Source organism: Oncorhynchus kisutch, linkage group LG10, assembly GCF_002021735.2.
Source record: "Oncorhynchus kisutch isolate 150728-3 linkage group LG10, Okis_V2, whole genome shotgun sequence".
Taxonomy (NCBI): Eukaryota; Metazoa; Chordata; class Actinopteri; order Salmoniformes; family Salmonidae; genus Oncorhynchus; species Oncorhynchus kisutch.
Window position 1 is genome coordinate 36,726,395 of NC_034183.2, and position 13,167 is coordinate 36,739,561.

The following is a 13,167-nucleotide window of genomic DNA, read 5'->3' on the forward strand; positions in this document are numbered from 1 at the left end:
TTGCTGACAGAGATATTATCATAAGTCAGCTTGCAGATGACACCACCCTCTTTTTGAAAGATGCTGACCAGATTCCTAGAGCAGTCAATGTGATAAATATTTTTTCCAAAGCATCTGGTCTCTGCCTAAACCTTAATAAGTGTGAATTGTTTTCTGTTAAAGACAAGTGTGATACCCTCTATCTGCAATATTCCAAAAGTAACATACCTTGGGATCTAAGAATCAACAAGAAATATACTTATTACATTTCATACCTATTATTGAAAAAAACTAAAAGAAGTTGAACCATTGGATGCAGAGGGGCTTATCCTTGAAAGGTCAGGTATTGCTTTCTAAATCTGAAGGTATCGCCAGACTTACTTACGCAGCCCAGTCCCTACATCTTGACAACAAAATAGGTAAAGCGGTTGACTTTTCAACTTCATCCGGAATTTTTTTTACACATTATATAAAAACCTCTGTAGCTATGAACACATATACATATGGTGGTTTCAATTTTTAAGATTTTCCTATTTTGAATAATACTTCAAAGATAAATTGGGCTAAACTCTGTTGTTTAACTTTAACTGTACTTTTTGTGTTGAGCATCCAGAAACAGTTTTGCATTTATTTTGACATTGTCTACATGTAAAGAAATTATGGCTATTCTGGATATTTATAGTTTTATAATTGTTAATATTCTTGATAACTTTTATTTATTATGGGAGAATGTGCTGCTCGGTTTCCTTAACTATAATAAGGACAAAGAAAAACTATTTTACCTCATATATCTAATTGTGTTAATGGGAAAATGTCACAAATGTAAATGCACTAATAAAAAACACTCTTCCATGTTTTCTTTAAGGAATTTCAACAGTACATTAAGACCATTCTACATTATTTCAAAAGCAAGCTGTTAAAACAATCCATATGTGTGTATCTTTTAAGGTCTTTGTATAACCTGTAATTTGTTGTACAACCTAGCATATGTTATCATTGTCTGTTTGTATACTTATTGTATGTATGTATACTGATGTTTCTGCAATAATAATAATAATAATATATATATATATATATATATATATAGTACCAGTCAAAAGTTTGGAAACATCATGTAGTTACCAAAAAAGTGTTATATTAGACATTCTTTGCCTTGATGACAGCTTTGCACACGCTTAGAATTCTCTCAACCAGCTTCATGAGGTAGTCAGCTGGAATGCATTTCAAGTAACAGGTATGCCTTGTTAAAAGTTAATTTGTGAAATGTCTTTCCTTCTGAATGCTTATCTGCACGAACCCAGTCTTCACTATGAGTCATCCATACATCAATTGTCTTAAAATAATTTATTTACTCACTAAGTAATTCACAGAAATGCATAACAAACAGTAGATATGGTTACAAGGAAATGATAGGAGAATGTGCCCTAGTGGGCTAAACCGGCATGGCGGCTTGTTAGACAAAAGGGGAGTGGGGGGTCAGCTGAGGAGACACTACAGAGTTGAATATTGTAACAATTGAAATGCTAATCCTTTGCACATGAACGCTCACTCATTCGGGAACAATTGCAATCAATACATATTATTTACGCTCAGTTTGTCGTCAGGATCTCTGTTGAAAAGTTTGTTTCTGTTGGAGAGTCTGTCCGCCCTCTCTCTCTCTCTCTCTCTGTCTGTCGTGGTTAGAATGAATAGTTCAGAGTAACATTCATTCATGTTGTTATAGAATAGATGTTTCGGCGGTTGTCGGTCTTCGCGCTCAATGATACCGAATTCCTAGCTGCAGACTAGTAATTAATACCAAAGACTTGTTCTTATTCTGTCTGTAAAACCCAGGTGGGGGTTTTATTCGGGACATAGAAAAAGGCTGTCTCATGACGCCAGGTCCTGTCTGTGCCCCTGAGGGTGTGCCAATGACTTGGTGAAACTTTTTAGGGAATTGGAGTTTCCTTCATTAAACAGTCCAAAATCACATTACACAGTTTCACAAACAGTATCATCCTCACTCATTCATCTTATACAACAATTAGATGTATGCCTCATAACTGAGGCTTTTGTATAAACAGTGTTATGGTAATGTGGCCGTATTGTCTCCCATGAGTTTCACAAAATTGTACCAAACGGACTAGTTCGTAGCTGGATTCTTCACTGATCTTTTATACATTCTCAAGAACATAAATGTCGTTCGGTTCTCCAGTTCTGTGAGGTGGAAGAAATTCCTTTGTTCTCTCTATGAAACTCAATCTCTCTCTATACTGTCTGGCCATGAGGCAGGATCTTCCCTGGGAATGTACGACCTCTCTGACCACAGCAGCCTGGTTGTAAGAGACAGAGAGGATGGTGTCTAGGTAGGGGGATGGTGCTTGTGGTGTCCAAAGAGGGCAACGTCATGACAACACTGATGAGGGAACAGCCGATCATTCCCCAACAATTGACAGGACATCACCACCTGATGAAAACCTGTACAATATGGCCGAATGCAACATTATGTACAGTGCTCCCGTGTGGCCCATTTTGAAACCAACGGGTAAATCGAGTCTTACCATTGACTATAGACAACTCAACAAACTGGTTCTGTTGTCTCGTTGGCTAATGGAACAGCTCTCCCAAGAGTTGCCAAAGGTGGCAAACGCCAAGTACTTCTCCACCCTCGATGTGGCGAATGGTTTCTGGACCATGACTGTAGACCCTTGTGACCAACATCAGTTGGTTTTCTTTTTCTCTAACAAATCAAATCAAATGTATTTATTTACAAAGCTTACATCAGCTGATGTCACAACGTGCTGTACAGAAACCCAGCCTAAAACCCAAAACAGCAAGCAATGCAGGTGTAGAAGCACGGTGGCTAGGAAAAACTCCCTAGAAAGGCCAAAACCTAGGAAGAAACCTAGAGAGGAACCAGGCTATGAAAGGTGGCCAGCCCTCTTCTGGCTGTGCCGGGTGGAGATTATAACAGAACATGGCCAAGATGTTCAAATGTTCATAGATGACCAGCAGGGTCAAATAATAATAAGCACAGTGGTTGTAGAGGGTGCAACAGGTCAGCACCCCAGGAATAAATGTCAGTTTGCTTTTCATAGCCGATAATTCAGAGTATCTCTACGGCACCTGCTGTGTCTAGAGAGTTGAAAACAGCTGGTCTGGGACAAGGTAGCACGTCCAGTGAACAGGTCAGGGTTCCATAGCCAGAAACAGAACAGTTGAAACTGGAGCAGCAGCATAAACAGGTGGACTAGGGACAGCAATGAGTCATTATTCCAGGTAGTCCTGAGGCATGGTCCGAGGGCTCAGGTCCTCCGAGAGATAGAGACTGAGAGAAAGAAGAGAGAGAATTAAAGAGAGCATACTTAAATTCACACAGGACACCGGATAAGACAGGAGAAATACTCCAGATAAACAGACTGACCCTAGCCCCCGACACATAAACTATTGCAAAATAAATACTGGAGGCTGAGACAGGAGGGGTTGGGAGACACTGTGGCCCCGTCCGACGATACCCCGGACAGGGCCAAACAGGCAGGACATAACCCCACCCACTTTGCCAAAGCACAGCCCCCACACCACTAGAGGGATATCTTCAAGCACCAACTTACCATCCTGAGACAAGACGGAGTATAGCCCACAAAGATCTCCCCAACGGGTTCTTCAACGTGGACAGGACGATCACGTCAGTGACTCAACCCACTCAAGTGACGCACTCCTCCTAGGGACGGCATGGAAGAGTACCAGTAAGCCAGTAACTCAGCCCCTGTAATAGGGTTTGAGGCAGAGAATCCCAGTGGAGAGAGGGGTACCGGCCAGGCAGAGACAGCAAGGGTGGTTCGTTGCTCCAGTGCCTTTCTGTTCACCTTCACACTCCTGGGCCAGACTACATTCAATCATAGGACCTACTGAAGAGATGAGTCTTCAATGAAGACTTAAAGGTTGAGACCGAGTTTGAGTCTCTCAAATGGAGTCAGACCATTCCATAAAAATGGAGCTCTATAGGAGAAAGCCCTGCCTCCAACTGTTTGTTTAGAAGGGGGACAGTAAGGAGGCCTGTATCTTGTGACCGTAGCGTACGTGTGGGTATGTACAGCAGGACCAAATTGGAAAGATAGGTAGGAGCAAGCCCATGTAATGCTTTGTAGGTTAGCAGTAAAACCTTAAAATCAGCCCTAGCCTTAACAGTAAGCCAGTGTTGAGAGGCTATCACTGGAGTAATATGATAAAATTTTTGGGGTCTAGTCAAGATTCTAGCAGCCGTGTTTAGCACTAACTGAAGATTATTTAGTGCTTTATCCGGGTAGACGGAAAGTAGAGCATTGCAGTAGTCTAACCTAGAAGTGACAAAAGCATGGATACATTTTTATGCAGCATTTTTGGACAGAATGTTTCTGATTTTTGCAATTTTACATAGATGGAAAAAAGCTGTCCTTGAAACAGTCTTGATGTGTTCATCAAAAGAGAGATCAGGGTCCAGAGTAACGCCGAGGTCCTTCACAGTTTCATTTGAGACAACTGTACAACAATCAAGATTAATTGTCAGATTCAACTAGTCTCATTGTTTCTTGGGTCCTAGAACTAGCATCTCTGTTTTGTTCGAGTTTAAAAGTAGAATTTTTCCGCAATCCACATCCTTTAAAACACAGGCTCACAGGGAGGGCAATTTAGTGGCTTCACCATGTTTCATCAAAATGTACAGCTGTGTGTTGTCCACATAGCAGTGAAAGTGATTAACATTATGTTTCCGAATGACATCACCAAGAATAAAATATATAGTGAAAACAATAGTGGTCCTAAAACGGAGCCTTGAGGAACACCGAAATTTACAGTTGATTTGTCAGAGGACAAACCATCTACAGAGACAAACTGATATCTTTCTGACAGATAAGATCTAAACCAGGCCATAACTTGTCCATGTAGACCAATTTGGGTTTCCAATCTCTCCAAAAGAATGTGGTGATCAATGGTACCAAAAGCAGCACTAAGGTCTAGGAGCACAAGGACAGATGCAGAGCCTCGGTCTGACGCCATTAAAAGGTCATTTACCACCTTCACAGGTGCAGTCTCAGTGCTATGATGTGGTCTAAAACCAGACTGAAGCGTTTCGAATGCATTGTTTGTCTTCGGGAAGGCAGTGAGTTGCTGCACAACAGCTTTTTCTACAATTTGAGAGGAATGGGAGATTCGACATAGTCGGGTAAAGGTTTGGCTTTTTCAAGAGACTTTATTACTGCCACTTTTAGTGATTTTGCTACACATCCGCTTCATAGGGAGCCGTTTATTATGTTCAACATGGGAGGGCCAAGTACAGGAAGCAGCTCTTTCAGTAGTTTAGTTGGAATATGGTCCAGTATGCAGCTTGAAGGTTTAGAGTCCATGACTATTTTCATCAATGTGTCAAGAGATATAATATTATAAAACTTGAGTGTCTCCCTTGATCCTAGGTCCTGGCAGTGTTGTGCAGACTCAGGACAACTGAGCTTTGGAGAAATACGCAGATTTAAAGAGGAGTACGTAATTTGCTTTCTAATGATCATGATCTTTTTGTCAAAGAATAATTTATTTATGAATTTATCACTGCTGAAGTGAAACCCATCCTCTCTTCGGGAATGCTGCTTTTTAGTCATCTTTGCGACAGTATCAAAAATAAATTTGGGATTGTTCTTATTTTCCTCAACTAAGTTGGAAAAACAGGATTATCGAGCAGCAGTGAGGGCTCTTCGATACTGCACTTCGATACTGAACAAGCTCTTCACGTTCAATCGTTGCCCGTTCAGGTATGCAAACTCCCCCTCAGAGTTCAACATCTTCCTGCACAAGACAATGCCAGACGCAGCCACCAGGGGGATGATAATCTACGTGGACAACGTTCTCATAAGGAGTGAGACTTGGTCACATCACCTCAACGAGATGGACCATGTTCTTACCCAACTCGGGGCAGCAGGGGCTAAGTTGGCCATCATGAAAGGACAATGGTGCAGGACAAAGGTAAACTACGTTGGACTTCTGATGGGTGCTGGGGGCATCCTGCCACAGTCTAATAGAATCCAAGCAGTCTGCAAAATCAAAACACTTACAAACCTTCATGAGGTGCGCAGTTTCTTGGGAGTATGTAATTACTCCCGTCAATTCATCGATAACTACATGTATGTCGACTTGTCAAAGCCTTTGACCCATCTCCTTCAGAAAGACACCCCGTTCGTTTGGGATGCCACTCACGATGAATCTGTAACTTCCTTGAAAAACCTGCTTTGTGAGGCACCCTGCCTGGTATACCTCAACAAAGATGTTCTTTTTGAATGTTGGTTTCTCAGAGCACTGCCTTGGTTCTGGCTTGTACCAAAAATACGACCAAGTCAGACATGGGGTTGCTTACGCAAGCAAACCACTCAACCCTGCCGAACACAAGTGCTCAGACTGTGGAAAAGCGCTGCTGTCAATCGTCTGGGCGGTCAAGCACTTCACCAGTTATGTCGGCGGACGAAAGGTGATCATAGAAACATGTCACCAGCTGGTGACCTTTCTGAAAAGCCAACAAATCTGTGAAGGTGCTGTACTCAACAGCAGAATAGCGGCTTGGCTTATAATGCTGCAGAGCCATGATGTGGTAGTCAACTCCGCAAAATAAAAAAACCTGCCTTTGGGCGGGGCTTTGGCGGTGTGATGACGATGAAACCAAATTTACACCATTCCCGTGTAATGTAGCTCCACCGTTGCCTTCGAACCATCACTACTTCAAACAGAATGTGTGTCTCGGCATGCCGATGGCATTTGTGAATGGCTGTTCTTACCGTCATCTAGAACTCTTGCAAGCTGGTGTGGGATTGGTATGGCACCTCGACATTCCATGCAAACCTCTTCAATTTCAGCTAGGCAACAAGACCAGCTTGTTGCAGAAGTTGCTGGCGTACTTATCACACTGCAAACGGCGGTGAAACACGATTTTCAGAACTAGAAATCTGCACTGACTTAAACTACGCCAGACTCACCTTTTTATGCCACTTGGTGTTTTGGAAACAAAAGCACATGACTACTTCAAGAGGCAAATAAGTGAAAAACACAGAGCTAATTCTAGCTTGTGATGACCTCATAACCAAACACGACATAGAGGTGTATTGGTAGAAAGTCAAGGGACACTCCAAATTACCTGGTCGTGACAAACTTGCCAACGACCATGCCGACTGTATGGCGAAATCTGGTGCAATTCACTGCACCCCTTGGATGTTCGATGCTCGAGACGCAATGATCACCGAGGTGCCCCATGGTGTCTATATGGTGTAGCCATGTAGCACCGCGGGAAACATCTTTGCACGAACATAATGTGTTTTCAACTCATTCATTCCTGAATGGTGAACTGGTAGCAATGCAACACCAAGATGAGTCCCTCACCACTTTGATGGCTTTCTTGTCTGATCCTGTCAATCACCCAATGTCCGAACTGGCTTTGGCAGGCTCACACGACTTGCATTCGCTGTACGCAACTAAACAGCACCTCACACTTGTAGATGACTTACTGGTTTATGTTTCAGAAACCGACGCCACACAAAGGTGGGTGGTTCCTAAAACACATAGGGGGTTAATGATACCTCATGTCCACAATGAGCCATGTGGAGGCCATAGGGGGGTCAAGGCTACATGTGAAACATTGCAACAGGTGAACCCACCTCCAGACTTCCTTTGCGCACGCTCAAGGAAAGTTGGAAAGAAGTTCAAAAGGTGACACGACCCATTACGACAAAAAGGCCTCACACCACGTGTTCGAGGTTGGGGATAAGGTGTGGTACGTCATATACACCAAACCTGTGGGCGTCACAACAAAGTTCCTGCCCCACTGGACGGGGCCACACAAGATTTCTGGTGAAACTGTCACCTGTAGCTTATCAAATCAGAATCAGCAAAGGTCGACAAAACAACACCTTCAAGTGGGTCCACAGGAATCAAATGAAGTTGTACACTCCCCTCATGGGAATAGAAGGGGTGCAAGCCAGCACCGAATAGATAGAAACCTAGCGGATGTGGGGGTTTTATGACACCTCGATCGTAAACCATAGGCAGCAGACGATTCCTTTTGGTGCCTAGTTTGGGTGATCGGAATGTCTGTGTGCCTTATGAAGAGTTTACTGCCCAAGAACTTCAACATCAAACAATGGACGTCGGGACAATATAATTTATCCTCCGAATGTTAGTAATTATGAGAAATGGAATGTGAAAGATTATTGTCTATTTTGTGAGGTCATTAAAAGTAATGTCATAATGGAAACATTGTAACTTGAAGGGTTTTCATGTTGAAGGGTATATCATGTTTACATAATATCCAGGATATTGAGAATGTTTTTCTGATGATAAGACTGTGATTTTAGTTCTCTGACAAGATCATTGTAAATTGTGATACCTTGCCTCGTAACTAGACACGCCTCAGGGAACCCAGAGGGCATGTCAATGTGACGTAAACGCCCCCTTTTTAGTTAAGAATTAACATGTCTGACTAGAAGGGCCACAAGCTGCAGCTGAGATCTATGATTAGTCACGACCCCGAAATGCAACACAAGGTTGAAGAAGACAAAGGAACCTCTTAACAATCAATGCTATGGTTGAGTAGCTGTACTGTATCTAAGAAGGGGAATTTAAGCAGGACCATCTGGTTATTCTCTTCAAATCATTGTTTGTCTACGCGGCTTTCATCACCACTCTGGGATCATCGACACGCCTGATTAGCCGTCCTCAGGAGACCACTCTTCCAGAACGAGTGCATTTAAACAGACAACTAAGAAGGACAGTGTGACATCTTGTGGACAATCAGAGACTTACACCCGAGAATGAAGGAGAGGGCCATCTAAAGAACAAGGCCTCCATCGAACCCTTATTACCAAGTGCAACCTGGCCCACGAAGGCCTGGGCCCAGCAGAGATATCCGATGAAGACCTTCACTACTTCACTACTTCTTACCCATAATAGCGGCAATTCAGGGCAAGTTATTAGGGATAAACTAAGCTTAGTTACAAATGTATCCAAGTGTTATTTCTCTTTCTCTCTTTCTTTAAATCTCCATATTGTGTAACCAGTGTCATATTGTACGAGTCCGCTACCGACTTGACATCAAAGAATTGTTACCGAAACCAGAAGAGAGCCGTGAGTTGTAGTGATTTAGTTATAAAAGATTCCCACGGAAGTAACTTCAATGTCTGTTTATGTCCTACAAGAAGAGGACATCTAAAGTGTGGACTTTTCAGTTGTTTGACATAAGCATAGACGCTGTTAATAATGAACATTTAGGCCTCATTAGCCATTCGTAGGAGAATTATATTACCGCAGACTACTTCTATTATTTTAGTCCCTTCCAGCCCTCATACAGACTCCATGAACACAGTAATGGGTGTCATTCTTTATTATTTATTTTTTTGTTTGTTATTGGGATGATATAAATGCTGTAAGACTGCTAAACTCTTTGCTATGGTTTCATTGGTTGTATTCAAGCTGCATATGGTAAGTTATTTGTAACTTTTGTCCATCCATTTTACTCCATTCCAGACATTATTATGAGCCATCCTCCCCTCAGCAGGCACCACTGATAGCAATGGTTATCAACTGTACCTCAGAAATGTATCGTAAATCACATTAAATAGATGTTGTGGTGGCAGCTGCAGAGACATATTTGGGTATACGAGAATTGAGTTAAGAGTTATAGGGTGTGTTGAGTGGTGGTGTTCCAGGCAGGCCATTGGTATGGTGCAGGAGCAGATAGGTTGAAAGTAGTAGTGGAATGGGGTAGTGGGATTTTAATGAGTGTAAGTGCCAGCTGCAGAGAAGTACCTGGGTGTATGAGATTTTACTGCAGAAGAGTTATAAGATGGTTCTCAGATTTTTATGAAATAGTGGTATATCGGTGTAGGGTTGGTTGGTGGTGCAATTATTAGATATATTTTTTTCTTCCTTTTTATTTTTGTATCACAAATGTAACGTGATCGATCACATACTACCGCACAGTAGGATGGCGGCATGCACAAACAAAATGTGTGAATGCTACGATACCAAAACAATTGGATAATGGTACACCACAGGGGAGCGTGATTAGTCCTCTGTTGTTCTCAATCATGGTCAATGATGTTTTATCTCAGGTACAGCCGGATATTGGGAGATTGTTATTTGCAGATTATGGGGCCTTATGGAAGAGGGGAAGAAATGTGCCAAACATAGTCAGGAAGGTACAGAAAGCAATTGATGAGGTAGAGCAGTAGGCATTAATGTGGGGATTCAGGTTCTCTGTAGAGAAAACTCAGACAGTGTTCTTTACCTGGAGGAAGGTGGATGATGAGATATGCTTTAGGGTATATGTGAGAAACTTGGAGAGGGTGGGGGCCTTCAGGTTCCTTGGGGTATACTTTGACACTAGACTGACCTGGGCAGAACACATTGTGAGAGTTGTGGGAAAGTGTAAGAAGGTGCTAAATGTGATACACTGTCTGATGGGGAAGGAGTGGGGGGGCTGGCTGTTCCTCATTGAGGACCATGTACATTGCATTGATCCAACCTGTAATAGAGTATGGCAGTATACCGTATGGTTCGGCAGCCTGGACATCATTGGAAAGGCTAGATGTCATACAGGGGCAAGGACTCAGAATATGTAGTGGGGCATTTTGGACGTTGCACTACACCTGCACTACAGGTGGAGATGGGGGATATGCCATTGCAGATTACCGTTGACCTTGCAGTTCTGATTCATGTGCAGTGTTAATGAGTCTCCAGTCCTTTAGGTTACGTAGCAAACAAGACCTGTTTTATGAGGTGCTACAAACCCATGGCAGGATTAGACAGATGGGTATACAGATACATTTTACTTGGGTCCCAGCCCATGTGGAGGTGGAGGGGAACGAGGCAGTTGATGTGCTGGCTGATGTACAAGCACTTAGAAGTGGGGATGTTAATGTTTTAGATGAGCAAGGCAGGGGCAAAAGCCTGATATGGACAGTGATGGTGCAGAGATGGCAGGAGCAGTGGAATAGAGATACTAAGAGCAGTCATTTATTTCAAGTACAGAGGGGAGGGGAGGACGGCAGGAAGAGACAGAAGAGAGGAGGCTATTTTTACAAGATTAAGGGTGGAACACAACCAGTTGAATAAGTCCTTAAATGTGATAGAAAAGCTTCCAACAGGAAAGTGTGATTATTGTTTGGAAACAGAGACTGTGGAGCATGTATTGCTACAGTGTGGGCAGTATCAGAGGGAAAGAGAGAGGCTGAGATCTAGTATGAGGGAGAAGGGGATACAGGAAATTAGTTTAAAGAGTATATCGAGTATATTTTGTTATTTAGTTTCTCCCTGTCTCTGGCCCACACTCCACTACAGTAGGTGGCGGTATTGCACCTTAACGTTGGATGCCAACCAACGATAAACCCAACCTAAAAAGAATACCAACGACGAAGAAAACAAGGAAGTGACTTGTTGTTTATGAACGCACATGAGGTGGTTGAAATGTTTGAATAATGGTCTGGTTTCATTGTCTTCATATAAACATCTATTCAATATGAACATAGCAGAAAGTGGAGCAGTAGGCGATGCCATTACAGTGCACGATTTCTCCGAGAAGATTCTCGAGCAAACGGTTCACTTTCACGTCATAAAACTCAATGGAGGATTTTTCCTTTGGGTGGGCTCGAACCCCGTCTTGTCCAACTTGGCTGTTTCAATGGAAAGTAAATTTGTGAGTAGTCTACTGTAAATATATTGTTTTAAAGCAGACTAGCTAACAGATGGATTGTTAGTTAGCTTCACCGTGCAATGTTGTTAGCTAGCTACGCTACTATAACGTTATTCTAACGGCTGATGATGCTATGTGCTATTTGTAATTTAGCTAACCTACGTATCTGTGTTTATTTATATATATATTCAGGATTCGATGCCGCTGTCTACGTTAGTCCTGGGGGACCCATCGGACACCACTCCAAATTCACTGGCGCAGAGATTGAGTAAGCACCCTTTCATCCTGTCAATATCATCTCTCTCTCATGGGTATTTGTTAGAGCAAGAGGTTTTACTCTGCTCCAAATCTGGCCACGAATTTTTGTATGGAGGTCAATGTGTGTCGAATTTGGTCAACAAAAAATGTTATAGCTATTTGATCAAATTAAACGTTCGTGATGGTTAGGTTGATATGAATGTACTGATTTAAGTGAACGCACGTGGCATTTTGGCAATTTAACTTGAGGTCAACAGATTAAGATTTTTCAATGCAGATACCAATTATTGGAGGACCAAAAAAAAGCAGATACCGATTAATCTACCTGTGTGTGTGTGTGTGTGTGTGTGTGTGTGTGTGTGTGTGTGTGTGTGTACACACATACATATATATATGTATACACACACACATGTATATATCTTTATATATCACCCACATTTTGTCAGTATCAGGCCAGTAGTGTCTGAGATTGTGTGTGACTTACATATGTACATACGGAGACAGACAGATCGATAGTCCTCCTCAATTTCATTATGGGGGACAACAAACCACCAATTCATATATAAATACACACAAGCACAGTCTCTGTATGTCATGAATTTCTAGATTTTGGTATTTGCTGAGTTAGTTTGTTCAAACTCATCCAAGTAAAGAATGGGAAGCTAGATATTTGATCCCTGACGCCTCTATTGTTACCCAACACGAGGCTACTAACATCAAAATGATCTGATGGCAATTTTAGGCTGCCACAACGTTGTTTATACAGTCAAATCTGTCTAACCATCAATTATATAGTGATTTCGTTGATAGCTATATGTTCTCCAGAACAATAACCGAACGCTAGATGCTTAAACTACTAACCAGTATTATGTTCTATTGTTGGTGTCAGCTTTCACCATCTGAAACACCACTAACCCAGCTGTCCTCCGTCTCCTTTGTGTTTCAGCTAAAAGGACTAAGAAACAGGTGTATGTGAGCTACTGCCTGCCCATGACTGACTCCAACCTGTCTCTGCTGGTAGAGAACAGGATAAAGAAGGAGATGGAAGTTCACCCTGACAAGTTTTAACCTTCTCCCCCCCCCCTTCTTTTTTTTTTACTAGTTTAATTGTTTTGTACCAAAATAAAACAATGGAAAGAAAAACAACATTACCTGTCTGGAATGTTCTGTCGATTGCTGTTTTAGCACTCATGAGTGAGATTTAACCAGAGACGTCTCTGTGTAGAGGCTGCAGACACACTATATTTTCTGTG

The 13,167-nt window shown here is 42.2% G+C and overlaps 1 protein-coding gene across 1 annotated transcript; it reads left to right on the plus strand.

Annotated features, from left to right (window-relative positions):
- Positions 1 to 11,360: 11,360 nt before the first annotated feature.
- Positions 11,361 to 13,060, plus strand: psmg4 (proteasome (prosome, macropain) assembly chaperone 4). Its single transcript, XM_020492896.2, has 3 exons — positions 11,361 to 11,659; positions 11,849 to 11,924; positions 12,861 to 13,060. The coding sequence occupies exons 1-3, from the start codon at positions 11,417 to 11,419 to the stop codon at positions 12,980 to 12,982; spliced, it is 441 nt and encodes a 146-aa protein (XP_020348485.1). The 5' UTR covers positions 11,361 to 11,416; the 3' UTR covers positions 12,983 to 13,060.
- The last annotated feature ends 107 nt before the right edge of the window (positions 13,061 to 13,167 follow it).